Below are 19,400 nucleotides of genomic sequence, written 5' to 3'. Positions count from 1 at the left end.
CCCAACGTGAGCTAGCAATCTTTTTCTTTTTGTTTTTTTTTCTCTCTCTCTCTCTCTCTCGTCCAAGCCTACGTAAAATTGGAAAGAAAAAAATCTCGTGAACGAAGCACAATAACACTGGACCAATTTTGAAGTGGTTTGGGAGGTGCACAAAAAGAGAAGAAGAAAATGACCTGGATTTCTTTCTTCTCTCTTTCCTGTACATATATATATATATACATACACACACATATACAGGAAAGTGTCCTTTAGAAATCCAGTGGGATCCATGCACCGTGAAAAGAGACACAGGAAATCAGCGGATTTGCCTCCAGACAGAGTTGGGGGTTGAGGGTGGCGGCGGCGGTGGGGAGGTGGGGGTGGGGAGGTGGGGGTAAGAATTCCCAGCCACAGCAACTCATCTTGAAATGATGTCCTCAAGGGTGAAAAACAAAAAAAAAAAAAAGGAAGAAGAAGAAAAATACAAAGTCTGCTCTCTGTTCTCCTCTTCTTCTCTTCCAGCAGAGTCCGAGTCCTGTGATCGTAGCGTTGGCCCACGAGCCGCCGTAGTGTTTTGCACTGTGCGCTCTGTCTGGCTTGTTTCACTGTGGCACGTTATACTTCCTGGTATGGGCGGAGCTTCCGCCGGTATGTCCATGGCCGTCCTGCCAAAAGGTTAGCCACCGGTGGTGAAACAAAGGACTGACGAGTTCGTAGAAATCCCGAAGTTCTCCAGAGTGCAGTGCTCGTAAAACAGCGTGGGAACACGTACACACACACACACACAAACAAACAAAAAATCAGGGTCAGTTCTCTTAGAAATATGTGACAATAGTAAATAGCAGAATAGTCCAAAAAAGGGGGAGACGTGAAGGGTCGGGGGAAGGGCGGTGGGCGTCTGAAGTTCACGAGGGCTCCCCTCCTCGGAGGCCTCATTTCCGGTGCTTCTCCATTTTGTCGGCGGATTTGCTCCCGCTGTCCGAGGACCCCTGGGTGTCGCTGCCGGAGGTCAGGTACATCTTGTCCACCTGTTTGAGAGCCTCGTTCAGGTAGTTCTGCAGCGAGGTCATGGCGGCGCAGATGGCCGGCGAGCCGAACCCGTGGGTGATGAGGCTGAAGTGGGTCAGACAGCCCTGGATGCCCGGCTCCAGGATTGGCGCCGGCCTCGAGTTGCCCAACGGGGAGCGGTCCTGAGTGAGCAGGTCGGTGAACTCCTTACAGATTTGTCTGAGGGGGGAGCAGAACACGGGCAGAACAAATTGCTCTTAAATGCGAACAAACTGATTTCACTTCTAAACCACCCAAACTACGGTCTGTATCCGACCGGGGTAAACACACTCCAAACTGCCCTTCATTTACCCCGGCAAGGGTCACATACATACATGCACTTTATCCTGGCACCCTAACCTAGGTTTGTATTCCTTCCCATCTTATCCTATCTAAAAGTAAAGGCTTGTCCCTTACAACACATTGTGTAGGCTACTTGGAGCACGTTTTTATTAAACCAGTGTATACTAACTTTGTGGCGCTAAAGCGTATGTGTAAGTGTACTATTGTTACTCTCTGGGACTAAATCAACTTGTACTTGTACTTAAAGTACACTGTACTGTATTGTGGGGACTGAAATGTACACTTTCAGTTGACTCGCGTAAATACTGAAAGTGTACTCAGAAAAAAAGCATCTGTCCAGTCTGGAAGTGCCAGTACACTCCGAGTACACTCTTCTCCAGTGTACCGTTTGCAAGTACAACCCGAGTACAAGTACGCTCGCCTATGTTTTAGCGCAGAAGTTGCGTGCTAAAAGCGCGCTAAAGTGAACTTTTCTTCTAGGGGTAGGCCGGGTTGACGGATCAACCGACTTATCCGTTGATTCGAGTCCCGGTGATCTGCCCAGAGACAGTGTGGACAAGCGAAACCGACCCGGATTCGTGGAGAACTTAGAAAAAAGGTGCCGCGTGATTAAACTCAAATACACAAAAAAACCTGCAAACCGTGAATTCCGTGAAACTCCTGGCTTGCAGTTTAAAAGCGCGCACACACGCAGACGCACACAAACCCCGGCGTTCCCTGCTTTGCTAGAGGGCAACACTTCCTCCGCGCAGGCAGCAAGTCGCCTCGTTTAAAGGGGGGGGGGGGGGCTGTGACACTTACTTGGCGGCGAGCAGCATGTTCTTGCGAGAGTTGACCTCGTTGCGCTCCGCGTGCGGCCGGCCGAGATACTCGGCGATCGCCTTGGCGGGGAACTCCGTCTCGCACACGTAGCCGAAGTCTCTCGCTAAGTGGACGGCCTCACCTGTTGGAAACATGGGGGGGGGAGGGGGAGGGAGGGGGAGGGAGAGGAGATCACGGTTGACAAATCGTGCCGCACATGTGACTTATTAAGAGCGAAAGGCAAGTCTCGACCCTGCGAAAGCAGGAACGCTCTATAATTTCAGGAGAACGTTGACCCTTGACCTCGCCCCTCGAGACTGGAAACCCCTCCAGCGCTTCACGCGAGGCCCCTGCTACGCAAAGCTACGCGCTAATTCAAACAGCGGATGGTGTTTATCAGCGACTGACTTGAGAGTCGTCCGCTCTCGGAGAACTGAAACGGCTTTCTAAGAAGCGCGAGGACAGGACCAGCCCCGAGGAGGGTTTTTGGCGGCCTGGATTTGAACTAAACCGGACTACGACGTTATCTACAGACTCTGCGTTTGTGTCCATTCTTGTCTCTCTCTCGAGCTGCTTTGCATGGCCGTGTTCCTCGCCTGAACCTTTTCTGTTTGCTCTGATGCCGCCGCTCCTCGGCCAGGTCTCCGCTGTCTTCCTCAAGTCAAGTCAAGTCAGGTCAGTTTTATTTGTACGGCCCCAATATCACAAATTACACATTTGCCTCAAGGGGCTTTACAGCAACACAACATCCCGTCCTTAGCCCCTCGCATCGTACGAGGAGCAACTCCCTAAAAAAAAGGAACCTCAGGGGGAGCAAACAGAGGAGGGAGCTCTCTCCCGAGACGGACAAGGTGACTTTCTGTCAAGATAAATGTAAAAAAAAAATCTCTTAAGATATCGTTCGGTATGCGCCCGCGGTGGCGTAGCGGTCTAAGCATCGGCTTGGTGTCGATGCAGTTGCCCACTGGGGACCGGGGTTCGCGCCCCGGTCTCGTCAGATCCGACTATGGCCGGACTCGATGAAGCAGCGATCATTGGCAACGCTGTCTTCGGGAGGGGGGCGGAGTCGGCTTGTGTTCGTCATATGAATGCGTCTCTGTGTGTGTCGGAAAAACAGTGGTTCGGCTTGGAGTCGCCTTGTCACGAAAGTGGGGAGGCGCTTTCCTTCGAGACTGCCGGCCGGAGAGATGCAGTTGGCGAACGCATGCAGGACGAGGGTGGGTGTTTGAATTAAAATAGGGATCAATTGGCCACTAAATTGGGAGAAAAAAGGGAAAAATCAGAAATAAATTTATTTTAAAAAAAAAGATATCGTTCGGTATAACAAAAGACCGTCATCAGTTAGTCGGATGACGCCGCGGCGCGGGCCAGTTGGACCAAGACAAGATGGCGTCCCGCGTCTTGGCTGCCCAGCTCTTTTTTTCCCCCCCTGGAAACGGCGAAACGGTAGCAACCCGTTTACTTGTCGACACACGGCGGAGGCCAAGACCCTGAGGGAAGCGGCTGAGCAGCGCGGGATAGAGAGTCAGCCGTGCCCGGTTGTGTAGCTCGGGGGAAGAAGAGCCGGCGAGATGAAGACGGCCCCGTCTTTAGGGTGACTTGGCTTACATGGTCGTGATGGATTAATGTGCGTAAAGGCAAGATGCTTCTTCACACACACACACACACACATACACACCGCTAAAGGACACGCGCTATTCAAAAAAGCACAAGCTTTAATGTCGGCTGGTCCTCAGAGCGAGCTGTAGACCAGATAAAAAGCCTCCATTCAGCTTTGAAGGTCTCTAAATAACACAGGCCTCCAGTCATTCTCCGGCGTCGGAAACCATCGCCCCATTTATAAAGATTAGAGCCGTGGAAGGTGAGAGGGGAGGGGAGGGGAGGAAGGGGAGGAGGAGGGGGGGACAAAAAATGTAACAAAAAAGAGAGAAAGGGTGGGGGGGGGATGTCCTCTTTAGCCCCGGGGGCAGATAGCCGTGATTAAAGCGAGCTCGCCAGCGTGGTGATGCATCAGTCTGGCCGAGGCTGCAGTTCTGAGGCTTGGCTTGGCTTGGCGTTGGACACGTTAGAAAGAGAAGGTCTCAGTGTCCCCGTCTGCATTGCAACAATAGAGAGCCGGGATGGAAAAATCAACAAAACAAAACGAAAATCAGTTCCATGTCCCCCGGGCGGACGTTAAGGGGAGGGATGAGGTCCTGTGGCCAAGTTGTAAACAGTTCATGAATATTTTTTTGTTGTTGTTGTTGTCTACAGCGAGACTACAATGCATCTCCAAGCCTCTGCTTTTCATGGTGCTTTTGTATATCATATGGGATATTGCCACGGTTCTGAAAGCGGTAATATAACCCAAGCAGCCACATTTTGTTGTGTTTCTTTTTTCTTTTTTTTGTCTTTGGCTGCACTTTGGGGTCTTAACCAGATGCTTTGCAACCTCAATATGTCATAGAGTGAGTCACATAGGATTATGTCATGGCTCCTCCGAGAGCCAAAAGACAGAAAAACAGAAATACAGCCAGTCTGCGTTGAAACACCGGTTCAGTCAAAAGGCAGGAAGGACCACGGAACCGACGCTGGCCTACTCCTTCACGGTGAGAACGCGGCACGCCGTTGCACCGCGGGGGCAACCGGAGCAAACTAACCACTCGAGGACTTACTGCGTCCTCTAGATTTACCCGCCTGTCTTGCTGCATGCTCAGTGAGCCAGGTAAGTGTCTCTAACAGACGAGCTGGTCCCTGTGAAGTTAGCTTGGGGAATGGCCCCCGCTACCACGCCACGCTACGCGGAGGACGCTGTCACCGAGCGGCGCGCCGACTACGAGCAAGTAGCAGTTATGCTAGCAGTTATGCTAGCAGTCATGCTAGCAGTCATGCTAGCAGTTATGCTAGCCAAGAGCAGGCTGTCTGTACCTTCTACCAGAGCGGTGAGCAGGGTGACGTTGGCGGCCTTCCTCCTTCCGGCGGGCAGGTTCAACCCGATCTTGTCCAGCTTTTCTCTCAGAGAGCGGCCGCCGTTCTTCGACTTGGCCCTGTGAAGGTAGAAATAGGGGTTGTTGGTTTTGTTTTGGTTTATTTTCTCTCGCTCTCTCTCTCTCTCTCTCTCTCTCTCTCTCTCTCTCTCTCTCACATCGATAACATCGTCTGTTGAAATGTTCACGGGGAAACAGGAACGCCAGATCTTTCCCTCGCCCTTTAAACATCCCCTTCGGTCAGATTTCCTACGTGTGTGTTCGTTTTCAGGGCCCGTTGGTACGTAAACGAGAGGGATTCATGACAGTGGGTGGTGCACTAGCGAGGATGCTCTCCCCCCCCTCCCCCCCCCCCGTTGTTGACCGGTTTGCTCCACTTTCTACAACTTGAAGGCTTGAGACCTTAAAATGCTCAGAAAAAAAACAAAAAGCCTGCAGGCCGGGGCCTCGTCAACGGCGCTCGTCCCTGACGAGAGGCTCATCACACCCGCTCTAAAACGAATAAATCAAACTCCGAACGGGCTGCGATACCAACGCTGCCCTGGAGGACACGGACGCAACTGATGCCTCCGCCCTCGCACGAGCAGTCTCGTTCTCTGCAGCCCACTCCGTTCTCCGGATGACTGACAGGCAGTCTCTCCATCTTCGGGGAGGGTGAAAGAGGCGGCATTTTTTTTTTAGGGAGGGGTGTGTGTGTATGTGTGTGTGTGTATATGTGTGTGTGTGTGTGTGTGTGTGTGTGTGTGTGTGTGTGTGTGTGTGTGACTGCCCCCACCCCTTTTTTCTGCTTCTCGCTTTCACCCCCCCTCCTCAACTAACTACCCCCCTCCTATTGCTATATGACCCACTTAAAATTGTTTTGGATTGTGTGTGTGTGTGTGTGTGTGTGTGTGTGTGTGTGTGTGTGTGTGTGACAGCGTTAACGTGTTAGGCAAAGGCACATGGGAAGTGGCAAATGTGCAATCCAAGCACAAAAAGCTGGCACACAGACAGCAAAGCTCTGGTAAGGGGTTCTTCGTATACCCCCCCACCCCCCACCCACCGCACCCAGTCCCTCAACAGACTGCCATATTAACCGTGAGATCGACTACTCTGTCACAATTAAAACTAGCCAAGTGCAACTCCACTTTTACACACACACACACACACGAATGCAAACAAACCAAAAGAGTATGGGCATCCCTATGGCAGGCAAATATCACACAACTGTGCCCCCCCCCCACACATACACACGAATATACAGTACAATTATGTCTACAAAAATCCCATACAGACACGTCTTGATGCATGCTCCATAATCCGGGTAAGAAAATCACAGGAAGTTGCATCAGAAGTACCACCTCCACTGCTTCATCAACAGGAACGCACGTGAAGAGAGCCTTAGCATAATAAGAGACCACTGTTCCCCCCCCCCCACCATAATGGTGCCCTTCACCTTATCCATAAGAGCCACAGTCTGTGCATGTGACGTTCATTACCGCCCACCAGTAAGAGTACAGAAGCCGCCATCTTACGACGCTGCGATTGCAAACACTCGAGCAGTACACATGACCATTGTGACTAGTTAAGGCTCACACCCGTGTGAAACCCATCGTCGGTTTCGGTCATTGTGCGACCGTATTGGCTATAAGGATGGGGACGTCTGCAGTCAGTTCGACCGAAGACGTCAGTCAGACCGAAGTGATGACACGTGTCTGTCAGTACACGTGTCCGGATGAAGTAACTCAGCCGTCTTCGACACACAGGGACGATTCCCAGGGCCTCCCGCTTTGCTGCTAACTGTTGAGGCATCCCCCGAAGGATCCAAAGAGTCAGAATCGCGGATCACACAAAGAACACTACGAACCTTCAGCAGCTAAATGAATAAATAAAAAGTGACAAGCCGGAGCAGCTAAGCCAAACTGCTATTTGAGAGGGGGGGGGGGAAGCTAAATTTCCTTCTACGAAGCACGTCGAAGAGCAGCACTGCAGCTCATTCAGTCCAGCCACACTCGCCCAGTATTTGCTCACTCGTTGGTGGTCATGTCAAAACCAGGTCCAGAGAGTGGCGGACACAAAAGGGCGAACAAGAAAAGAAAAGGGCAGACAGAAAAAAAAATCTTGGCTACCAAAAGAGTGAAGAATACGTGGTCCCTGTACGGCAGGTAGGGCGGAGACAGAGATGCACTTCCTGCTAAACTGTGAGAAATTCCACAACATACGAGGAGAAATACCAGGAGATGTTTGAGAACCAGATTCCAAATGTTCCGCCCCTGGGTGAGCAAGAACAACGGCCACTTATTCTAGGAGAGGGTCAAAGGTCACACCTTGCGGCACAATATGCGTCAGAATGCCACAGCCTAAGGGTCAGCGAGTGACCAAAACACTGTCGGTTGCTGGTCCAACTACTGGTCCAACTACTGGCCCAAATTCTATTCTGCATTTCTAGCAGTGGAGTGAAAGCCCTAACCGTGTATTTGCTCCACCCGTGTATCAAACCAGCTGATACTGATCAGCACCACTCTTCAGCTAGCTAGGGGGCAATTTATAACACGGGTGGAGGAAGTACACAGTTCAGACTTTGGCTTTCTGCACCTGGTTCGGCCGCCCCTGGTCAAGACGGAAGACACTGTGATGAAATAAGGGGAACTGATCACATCAGGCGGCTTTGTGTTGGCACCGGTGAATCACTGCCCACTTTGAAGCGACAACAATCCTGGGGGGTGGTTGTTTTTGTTGAACTTGCAGGCACCCGTATAGATGTTTGAGGACTCGTGAAGCGAGAGATCTGTTCAAAATGAAACCTGAATGAGTGTTGTGTAAGCACCTTCCCCGTTGCCAAACCAACAAAAAAATAAAAGCAACCCCCCCCACCCCACAGTTGAACCTGAATTGCAGCCATCATTGCTGTTGCATCTGTTGGTGGAGGTTCTCTACCGGCTGCATCTGCCATATCTCTTTACTAGCAGCAGCAACTTCTCGTTTTCTGCAAACTCGCTGCTACCTGCCTTGTTGTGCCTCTTTTGCATAACTTTCCCAGGCAAGTCCTGTCCCCTCAGTAAACACCACAAATGAGGAACTAAAAAAAAAAAAAAGGATCCACGAGTTGGATGGTGGCGGGTTAGTTGTTTTCCTGACGGTGCCAGCGATTTCGAGTATGAAAAAGGAGCTTTTGTTTGCGTGACCGTCTCCAGATTTGCTGCTTTTATCGAGTCGGCCGGTGCGGCGAGGAGATCTCTTTCGCTTCGGTGGAAGCTTCTGCTACTTGGGAGTTTCTGAAAACGACACAACGTGAAGCGTATGCTCAAAAAGGCTCTAGACAGCCTTCCATAAATCACTTTACTCGTACCACGACAACAACGGTCCTTTGTGTGACGAGTCACTGATGACAATTTGAACTTTTCTAAGTGAAGAACGATCCCAATAAAGACTCAGTACTACTTTACAGGACTTGTTATGAGTTTTTTGCTCTGTGGCCTACAGACTGATGCAGCTGTTCTCCGTCAGGTCCTCAGATACCATCAGCACTGCTGGTGCTCTATTCTACCCTGTTGTTCCAGTTATTCCGGCATCCAACCGGAGAGGCTTTGCACCTGGAACAACAGGTGCAAAGGGAGGACTACCTGGTGGAATAGAAGCAGCAGTGTTGGCGCTACCTGAGGAACTGAGCACTCGTATAATCGAGGGAGGGGGGTCCGGGTGGCGTGGCATGGCGGTCTATTCCGTTGCCTACCAACACGGGGATCGCCGGTTCGAATCCCCGTTACCTCCATACATAATTGGCTGTGTCTCTGGGTGGAAAGCAGGATGTGGGTATGTGTCCTGGACACGTCACTAGCGCCTCCTCTGGTCGGTCGGGGCGCCTGATCGGGGGGGGGGGGGATAGCGTGATCCTCCCACGCGCTACGTCCCCCTGGTGAAACTCCTCACTGTCAGGTGAAAAGAAGGGGCTGGCGACTCCACATGTATGGGAGGAGGCATGTGGTAGTCTGCAGCCCTCCCCGGAAGAGTGGGGTAATTGGCCAGTACAATTGGGAGAAAAAGGGGGAAAAAATACAACAACACAAAAAAAGAAACACCTAACACCCTAACCCTAACCCTAACCCAAACCCCCCTAACCCTAACCCTAACCCAAACCCCCCTAACCCTAACCCTAACCCAAGAGTGAAGGAGCGGTTTTATATGTATGTATGTATTGCGTATGTATACGTCGGTTCAGACATGCCGGTTCCGTCTCACCTGCGCAGGACGCCGCCCAGTAAGGAGGCGTTGAGGCACTCGGGGGGCGAGAGACGCCGCTGGACCTCGGCCACGGTGACCTTGTACTTGGAGGTGGAGCTCAGCAGGGAGAGGCGGCCGGGCACGGAGCAGAACACCTCGGTGGGGTTGGACACCATGCCCAGCAGGGACTCCTTCTGGAAGGGGAGACCCAGCGCGTTGCCTTTGGGTAAAGCCACGGGGCCTGGGGGGGGGGGTGGTGCATGAGGACAAAACAACATGAATAAAAATGGAAAAGGTTTAGGTGAGGTGAAAGGAGTGGTGTGGAAAATGTGAAGACACATGACTGCTGGTTGAGACCTTTGTTTTGTAAATTTCGTCTCCTTTCCAGGTAAACCCGTAATGGCTGGTGCGCTTAGCTACAGGGGACTCCTTCAACATTGGGATCCAAAGGTTTTAACAGCCAAAACACCCTTGTTTGAAACACTATTCGCAAACAAGTACAGACAATACACACTGATGCTGCCTGGTTAAGAGACAGTGGCTCAGGGAAGGAGAAGATAAAGACACTTAACGTTTAGCTCGCCCTACCTGGGGCAAGGTAGTCTGGGACAGAGGGTCACTTTATGTATATATATATATTTTTTTTGTCTTTTAACAAAAACTCGCTCCAACCACTGACAAGGGCACATATACAGAAACAGTACACCACACTACAAAACATAGCTAGCGTCATCCTCACCCGCAAGAACGCCCCCCTGATAAAAAGTCCTCTGAAAGCGATCGAGGTTCCTGCCACCACGCAGTCCTAATACTGAGACAAAAATCACAGGAGTCACGTCAGCGTTTCAAGGTTCCTACACATGGCGGGGAATGGCACGCCGCTCTTAACAAAGGGTGAAGCCCCCCCCCATCCCCCTGACTGCCCCCGGCCTGCCCTTGAGCATGGGAACAGTAGAAAGAGGGCGCCGGGGGGGACTTCCCTGACCAGGCCGGGACTGGTTTGGGATGTGTTGACTGTGCGCTTACTGCCACACCTCTTGCTACCGTGCAGAACAGTAAGCCATCGCACAGTCATTGTGAAGTAACGAGCTCACTCGTGCACGTGTGGTGCAACTTTGCCCTCATCTGCATAAGTGGACTGTGGACAAGCTAGTGCGTTTACGCTGAGTTACAAAATGAAAAAGTAAACTTTTATAGCTACACAAAATTGCATTTTCTCTCGCACTCTAGCTATATCAATCTATCTCTATAGCAACCTGTCTATATGCTATATGCTATATGAAATGGTCATTTCCTCGGGATATTATGTGCAGATGAAGCATGTCTTAGTGTTGACAGTAAGGTACCAGCATACTGACGTGGCTCTATGCATGTTGGGTAAACGGGAGTGTGGACAGGCTACAGCACCTACGATGGAGAACCGAGCTTTTCATTTCAATACAACGCGGCGAGGTCAAGTGTGGCGTCTGTGCGTCCGACTCGGGGCAGGAATAACGGTGCCACACGCCAATGCAGCTTTGACTCGGGAGTGTGTCGCACGAGGCCTCGCTCCCAACTCGTCACGTGCGGATGCTTGGTCAGGACCCACCCCTCTTCCTCACTTTGCAACAGCCCCCGGGTACCCAGGAGACTGTCCTCCACCAGAAAACTACCGGAGGACTTGTTGGGGTACCCCTTTAGCGTCAGCTTTCAACATGGAGGGTAGTCCCATTACAAGACAGGTTTGCTCCAACCGGTGTGCAACAGGCTTTTTGGGGGGGTAGTTTGGTGGTGATGTCACAGGTGTTAACCAATCACCAGACGTGTATAGTGTAACGTGCATGGATAAGTAGACACGTTGGTCCTCGACTAACGGGTCGGACCCTTTGGTCGACTGGTTAACGTTGTCGCTTGCGGGTGCGGGAGATACGGGTTCGCGTCCCGGCTGTGGCGACGGTATCTCGGACTGCCCCCCGACTTCGCTACAATATGAACCCTACCCTACAATATGAACCCCACCCGGCTGTGTCCCGGCTGCGCTCGCGACACAGCCGGGTGTAGGACGCACCACCTCCGCGTCATCGGGGCTGGACGCAGGCAGCCCTGCTGGACCCTCCGCTCGTCTGGCACCGCAGCAGGGAGCGTTTGGCTATGGTCTCACGTCTGTTTCCGGCGTCGAGGGAGGCATATGGCACCCGGAGCGTTGCAGAGTGACGAAGAGGGGGGGGGGGGGGTCCTGACCAGGCGTCCACGTGTGACGAGTCGGGAGTGAGAAGTCGGCGCTAGTTAAGTCGAGCTAGCTCGGTTAGGCACTGGACTACAAGACCCGGGGGGGAGGATCGATTTATTGACGGAAGCATGTCCCACCCCGGTACGGTAGGCGGCGACATGTCCCCCTTTCAGCTGCTTCGCTATTGGATGACCGACCGCCACGGGAACTATGGAGCATGCGCAGAACGCCTGGGCCAGATCGGGGCCGATTGAAGCGCGTGTACATGCCGGGAATAAACCCATCCCCAGCCGCATCATCTAGGACTCAGTGTTTCTCAACCGGGGGTTCGCGGACCCTTAGTGGTCCGTGGTGTAATTGCAAGGGGTCCGTGAAAATAAAATATATTTTAAAAAAAAGATGCTATGACATTTATAGAAGTAGGATTATTTTACTCAAATGTGACTGAGACCTTTATCTACCTAAACTATAAAGGGTAACAGGACTTTTTTCTCTAATTACATTTGTTTCACAAGTGTAATTTATTGTATTTTAATAAGAGATCTCGCTCCCGTTTGCATTGTTAAAAGTTACCGCATAAAAATTCTGTTGTTACATATATCTGAAAGTTACTGAATACATATTCTGTTTTGTTACATATATCTGAAAGTTACTGAATACATATTCTGTTTTGTTACATATATCTGAAAGTTACTGAATACATATTCTGTTTTGTTACATATATCTGAAAGTTACTGAATACATATTCCGTTTTGTTACATATATCTGAAAGTTACTGAATACATATTCTCTTTTGTTACATATATCTGAAAGTTACTGAATACATATTCTGTTTTGTTACATATATCTGAAAGTTACTGCATAAGAATTCTGTTTTGTTACATCTATCTGAAAGTTACTGAATACATATTCTGTTTTGTTACATATATCTGAAAGTTACTGAATACATATTCTGTGTCGTTTCATATATCTGAAAGTTACTGAATACATATTCTGTTTTGTTACATATATCTGAAAGTTACTGAATACATATTCTGTTTTGTTACATATATCTGAAAGTTACTGAATACATATTCTGTTTTGTTACATATATCTGAAAGTTACTGAATACATATTCTGTTTTGTTACATCTATCTGAAAGTTACCGAATACATATTCTGTTTTGTTACATATATCTGAAAGTTACTGAATACATATTCTGTGTCGTTACATATATCTGAAAGTTACTGAATACATATTCTGTGTCGTTACATATATCTGAAAGTTACTGAATACATATTCTGTTTTGTTACATCTATCTGAAAGTTACTGAATACATATTCTGTTTTCTTACATATATCTGAAAGTTACTGAATACATATTCTGTTTTGTTACATATATCTGAAAGTTACTGAATACATATTCTGTTTTGTTACATATATCTGAAAGTTACTGAATACATATTCTGTTTTGTTACATATATCTGAAAGTTACTGAATACATATTCTGTTTTGTTACATCTATCTGAAAGTTACTGAATACATATTCTGTTTTGTTACATATATCTGAAAGTTACTGAATACATATTCTGTTTTGTTACATCTATCTGAAAGTTACTGAATACATATTCTGTTTTGTTACATATATCTGAAAGTTACTGAATACATATTCTGTTGTTACATCTATCTGAAAGTTACTGAATACATATTCTGTTTTGTTACATATATCTGAAAGTTACTGAATACATATTCTGTTTTGTTACATATATCTGAAAGTTACTGAATACATATTCTGTTTTGTTACATATATCTGAAAGTTACTGAATACATATTCTGTTTTGTTACATATATCTGAAAGTTACTGAATACATATTCTGTTTTGTTACATATATCTGAAAGTTACTGCATAAGAATTCTGTTTTGTTACATATATCTGAAAGTTACTGAATACATATTCTGTTTTGTTACATATATCTGAAAGTTACTGAATACATATCCTGTTTTGTTACATATATCTGAAAGTTACTGCATAAGAATTCTGTTTTGTTAACTATATCTAAGTTACAACTGAAAGCTCTTATTTTTGCCCCAAAGAGTGAATAAATGCTATAATGCAATTTAAAATGCAGTTTCTACTGTTCCTATCAAATTGCAACCCCCTCCCCCAAGATCAGGTGGAGGGGTCCTCAGGGTAGATCAAAATACGCAGGGGGTCCAGGACCCCAAAAAGGTTGAGAACCACTGGTCTAGGTGTGTTAGTCCCACTTCCAGAAAGCACGGTTTGCGTGTGTCTTAAAAGTCCAGTTCTGGTCGGACTAACGCAATAAATCCAGGACTCGGAGCAGGACTGAGTCCTGCTCCGAGTCCTGCTCCGAGAGGCTTCGTGTCCCGACAGATTGCCAAATTGTCCTTCCGTGTGCAAGCCAACCCACCACACCCTGCGTGCAGTCAAGCACCGCGGCTTCAAGATCAACTCAATAAACCCTGAAAGAGTGGGGGTGGGGGTGGGGTGGGGTGGGGGAAATAATGGCGGGACATCCATGTAGCTTAGCGTGTGCCTGGAGAGGAGCCGAGCCCCCCCCCCCCACCCCCAAGGGGGTCCAGTCAACACAGGCTGGGGGGGGGGTGGTGTGCTCTACGCCCCCTGCCTTGTCAGCTAGGCTGCCATTTTTTGAAAGGGGTGGATTTTTTTACCCCCCCCCCTCCTCGCCAGGCATCCATTCAGACGCCTCCGCCAGTCGGGCAGGCCGAGGATCATCGGAGGCTTACTTAAAGTGCACCTCGGTGCTGGGGGGGATTACGTGTTGTGTGCGGTGCGAGTACAGATACAAGACTCCTCCTGTAGCCTGCTCCCACACGGGCTGTCCTGACACGCCGCTGTACAAATACTTGCTATGACGTCACCGCGGTGGAAAAACGCGGCCGACGCAGTACATTTCCAGTACAAACTGGATTCACGTTGTTGTGTGTGTGTGTGTGTGTGTATACCCGTTGCACCGACCAGTACTTGTCCCGAGTTGTTGTTTTTTGTTGTTTTTTGTTTTTACCCTTCTGTTTTCATATCGAGTCAGGGGTGGGGGTGGGGGGTGGGGGTGGGGGCCTGGCTGCCGAACCGGGCTACCTGCCGCGTTATCTACTAGTAGGAAATGACCTCACCTTTTTTGATGACTGTCTGATCTGCCATTATAATGCTGTGGTCGTCTACATGCTGGCAAACAGAAGAAGAAGAAGTGAGGATGAGCAGTCGTGAAGCCGGGTGTTGCACAGATGACTCAGAAACAAGGTTAGTGCAGAGGGATGCGACGACATCGGGTGTTGTGGGGGGGAGGGGGAGGGGAGGGGGACACTTGACAACGGGCAACATGCTTCACACAACCCCGGTGTCGAGCGCGTGACCATAACATGAGAACACCGTGTAAAAACCCAATTAAGCTGCCCATAGGCCATTCATATTCACGCGCTCTCTCTCTCTCTCTCTCTCCCATGCACGTACATAGTCTCTCTCTCTCTCTCTCTCTCTCTCTCTCTCTCTCTCTCTCTCTCTCTCTCTCTCATATTCTCGCCCCCCCCTCCCCTCCCTCTGTCCCCTCCGCCGCTGTCTCACCTGCACGTCCTCCAGCCCCCCGTGGCCCATGTCGTGCATCCCCAAATTGTCGCCGATCACCGACGCCGTGTCGATGCCGTGGACGTGAGGGGGCAGCAGCTCCGGCCGGCGGAACCCCGAGTCCCGCCTCACCCCCGACGAGCCTCCCTCCAGGCCGAGGATCTGACCCGCCAGCCCGCCGCGCGCGTGCGAGCCCAGCCCGTCCTGGTTCTGCCGGCCGGGCCAGGACTGCTGCTGGTTGGCGGAGGGGGACTGGTGGATGGAGTTGATGTTGAAGGGGTCGCCGAGGTGGGAGTACGGGTCGCCGGACTGCGGGTAGGAGATGGGCTGGTAGGGGGGAGGGAAGTAGGGGGGCTGGAAGTCCGAGCCGGCCGAGTGGGAGAGGGAGGGAGGCGGGCTGTACAGGTGCTGGCTGACCGCCGGCAGGTGAGGCAGCCGCGGGTTCCCATTGCTGCTGCCGTCGTGCCGTTCCTGGGGGGTTGAAAAAGAAGAGAGAGAGGGGGGGGGAGAGAGAGAGAGAGAGGGAGAGAGGGAGGGAGCGAGATGGTTGATAAAGACACTCGTCCGATACAATAGAACTTAATTTAATTTGAAATAAACGAATAAAGATGGGCTGTCCGTCATCTGATGGATTGTGCAAGCGAAGAAGAAACGGGGGGTGGGGGGGGGAGTCTCTCTCTCTCTGTCTCTCAACACCTTTCTTCCTTTCTTTCTTTCTTCCTTTCTTTCTTTCTTTTCTTTACCTCGTGTTGCGTTCAAACAATGGACATTTTGTTCCACGTTGCATCTCTAAATAACTTCCATTTATTAGTAATGGCAACGATTCGACACGGCTATTATTATTATCATTATTATTATTGTTATTATCATCAGTATTATTATTATTATCATCATCATTATTATTATTATCATTATTATTATCATTATTATTATCATTATCATCAGTATTATCATTATCATCAGTATTATTATTATTATCATCAGTATTATTATTATTATCATCATCATTATTATTATTATGCTCATTATTATTATTATAATCATGTTATTACCAACCTGGATGACCACTATAATATTGATAGTAAAAATAATAACGATAATCATATAATAATAATAATAATCAATCAATCAAGTTGCATTTTTATAGCTACAACAGCCACTCAAAGCTCTTTACAATAAATTAATTCACACAATAATAATAATAATAATAATAATGATAACAGTAATATTAAAGCTTCGTGGCTTTTCGCATCGTTGTTTGCGCTAATTAATTGATCGGTTGTCGGTACTCAGCGTGTCGTCTGGGGGTCTTCACAGTCCACATCACATGCATTTTTATTCAAGTCCCCCCCCCCCCAAAAAAACAGCCGGCGCACGGGCCCACGGGCTCGCTCGCTCGCCCGCCAGCCCGCGCGCCTGTGGCGGCCGTGTCCCGTGGCTGTCCAGAGAGACTAACCTCGCAGTCCTCCTCGTACTTGACGTTGTCGGCTAGTTTCCACAGCATGGTCTCTGGTGGAGGGGGGGGGACGTCTCTCGGGGGGGGAGAGAGGGGGGGAGACAAATAAAACAAAAACCACACGAACAGAAAAACCGATTCTGGGCTGCGAGTTAATCCAGGTCTCTTGTCAGTTCCGGCGCTTCCTCCAAATCATGAATTCGGCGTCTTCCTCGGACCGGAAGCAAAAGCCGACCGATGCGCGAGACGCAGGGAGAAAACGGCTCGCGGCGGGGTCCCACCAACTCAGGGGCGTCGTTCCGACTCGCAAGTCTGCGCAGCAACTCCACAGAACAGTTGGCGTGCAGATATCTCCACCTTTCCCCACCTCCTGATGCGGCGCGTGCGCGTGCGCGTGGCTGTGCGTTATGGGAGCCGACCCCGGCGCTGCATTTCACAAACTCGACTCCCTCTTTTGGACGAAGCGGCTCATGTGCAGAACTCCAGGCTCCGGCGGCGTGCAGGCTTTGCGCTTGAACCCCCCTTGTGCATGCCGGACTTCGCTCGTGTGTACTATATTTGCGCTCCGAGCCGGGGTGGGCGTGGCCCCCGGCGGTGACGTCACCGAATATGAATACGAAGGAAAGCCGGTGGATTGGCTGCCGGTGAACCGACGGTCCAATAACGCGGCTGTCCGTCTGCGCCGTGCAAGGCTGAAAAAACAGAGAGAGAGAGAGAGACGGACCAGACCGGGCCAGGCCGGGCCGGGCCGGGCCGGGCCGGGCCGGGCCAGACCTTCATTGGCTGCACGCGCTCAGTCGCATCAGCGTGCACGGCGTTATTCAGTCATGACGAGACGGTTGTTGGTAATGAGTGTTAACCTGTGCATGGGGTTACTGATGCAGATGTGATTAGAGGCTAAACGCACGATTACTCACCTCGCCATCGCGTGTATGAATGACGTGTCAATAGCTGTATTGTTATTATCATTTTTTATTATTATGAAAAACTATTTTAATTTTGCTGTTATTATTGTTATCATTAATGTCATTATTATTATCATCATTATTATTGTTATTATTATCACTATCATCATCATTATTGTTATTATAATTATTATTCTGATTATCATCATCATTATTATTGTTATCATCATTATTATTGTTATTTTATCACTATCATTATTATTATTATTATTATCATTATTATTGTTATTATTATCACTATCCTCATTATTATTATCATCATTACTATTGTTATTATTATCACTATCATCATTATTGTTATTCTAATTATCATTATTATCATCATCATTATTATTATCATTATCATCATCGTTATTATCATTATTATCATCGTTTTTATTATTATTATTGTTGTTATTGTCGCCATCATCGTTGTTATTGTTGTTTGTTGTTGTGTTTGTTATTAGCATTAGAAATATCAGTATTATTATTAGTTTTGATATTATTGTTAATTTTTGTTTTTCTTGCTGTTTATTATTATTACTGTCGTTAGTATTATGTCATGTATTTGTTATTATTATCATCGTTATTATTTGTAGTAATCTATGTGTTATAACAACAACAACAATAACAACAACAATAATAATAATAACAATAATAATGATGATGATGATGATGAGGGTTTGCTATTTTCCGTGAAGGTCAGCTTGTTATTATTTGTGGGCTTGGTCTCACGCGGGCTCCGGTCCTCTGTGATTTTCTTCTTCACGGTTTCTGGTTTATTGATTGAGTCCACATGTTGTCTGGTCTGCTGGTCGACTAATGATAAATGATTAAGCCTGGTTTCTGATCGGCCAGATTTGTTATAACCAGTTAAGCCGTCGTATCAAGTCTTGCGAACTCGCTCAGACCATCTGGAGACATCTGGAGACATCTGGAGACATCCGGAGACACGTGGGTTGCTGAGGGTGAATTCAGACCTCAGTGAGGCTCAGTCAGAGACCTCCTTTATTTACATACATTTGCATGTGTAGAGGCGCTCTGTGTCCAAAACACGAGCTGTCACATGCGTCGCACGCACTGGCATGTTGTTCTTGTTGTTGTTGTTGTTGTTGTCTTATTGTTTGTTTGTTTTTCGTTATGGTTTCGTTTGCAAACCTCTCCAAGTCCAGTAGTGGTTCTAACTCACACGTCTGCTCTCCTTTCCCTCACGCCCCTCCTCTGGCGGGCCCACGGTGGCCCCGGTAACCACCGCCAACCTTCACTGTGCGCTGGCCCACTTTGGACCACACGAGCCGAACCGGGACCAATGCACGCGGCTGAACACCGGAGGCTCCGGTCGGGGTTTGGTTTCGGTCCGTAAAACATGTGAATTACGTCTGATAATCTGTGCGTCACATGAGGGGGTCTGTCAGATCAGCCGACAGGCCGGTGCGTCCCAGCGGACCTAAAAGAGGACACGCGGTTAAAAAACAAAAAAACGAATGAAGCCGCGTGTTTAGTGCCGCATATGCGGTGGTCCGCGGGCTGGTCTGTGACGTGAAACATTGCAGCAACTTTGAAGGACGGGTTCGGAGCGGCGTTGCTGAGGCCCGTCCCGTCACCTCGGCAACAGCCGGTTCGGTCCGTTAACCTCTGACCGGCGACACCGACGAGCACGATGTAGAAACGAATAAAATATATAAAAAGGTAAAAGAAGAAATTATAAATATAAGTTACGGGCCTGCGAGGCGGGCTGATTAGTGACGCGTCGAATAGCTCGCCAGAATCGGAACCAGAACCCTTTGTTCTGGTTCTGATCCGTCAGTCAGCACCGCGCGTGCCTTTGAAACGAGCGGAGGTGATTAACACGCACGCCTCCTCGTCTGGGCCCGCGTGACCCTACGCGCCTGTCCGGAGCGTCTCTTAACGAA

General features: G+C 49.0%; 1 protein-coding gene across 1 annotated transcript; it reads right to left on the bottom strand.

Annotated features, from left to right (window-relative positions):
* Nucleotides 1-327: 327 nt before the first annotated feature.
* On the bottom strand, nucleotides 328-16,618 carry tfap2c (transcription factor AP-2 gamma (activating enhancer binding protein 2 gamma)). Its single transcript, XM_056274179.1, has 7 exons — nucleotides 16,544-16,618; nucleotides 15,088-15,558; nucleotides 14,640-14,691; nucleotides 9,315-9,537; nucleotides 5,038-5,156; nucleotides 2,131-2,272; nucleotides 328-1,206 (listed from the first exon to the last, which is right to left on the bottom strand). The coding sequence occupies exons 1-7, from the start codon at nucleotides 16,589-16,591 to the stop codon at nucleotides 912-914; spliced, it is 1,350 nt and encodes a 449-aa protein (XP_056130154.1). The 5' UTR covers nucleotides 16,592-16,618; the 3' UTR covers nucleotides 328-911.
* Nucleotides 16,619-19,400: the final 2,782 nt, after the last annotated feature.

Source organism: Lampris incognitus, chromosome 2, assembly GCF_029633865.1.
Source record: "Lampris incognitus isolate fLamInc1 chromosome 2, fLamInc1.hap2, whole genome shotgun sequence".
Classification (NCBI taxonomy): Eukaryota; Metazoa; Chordata; class Actinopteri; order Lampriformes; family Lampridae; genus Lampris; species Lampris incognitus.
This window is presented reverse-complemented; position numbering and strand designations above follow the sequence as displayed.

Coding starts and splice junctions, on each gene's coding strand:
- tfap2c (XM_056274179.1), bottom strand. CDS start 16,591: ATGCTGTGGAAACTAGCCGACAACGTCAAGTACGAGGAGGACTGCGAG. Junction 14,692..15,087: donor GGGGGCTGGAGGACGTGCAG/GTGAGACAGCGG, acceptor TCTGTTTGCCAG/CATGTAGACGACCACAGCAT. Junction 9,538..14,639: donor TCAGACAGTCATCAAAAAAG/GTGAGGTCATTT, acceptor CCCCCCCCCCAG/GCCCCGTGGCTTTACCCAAA.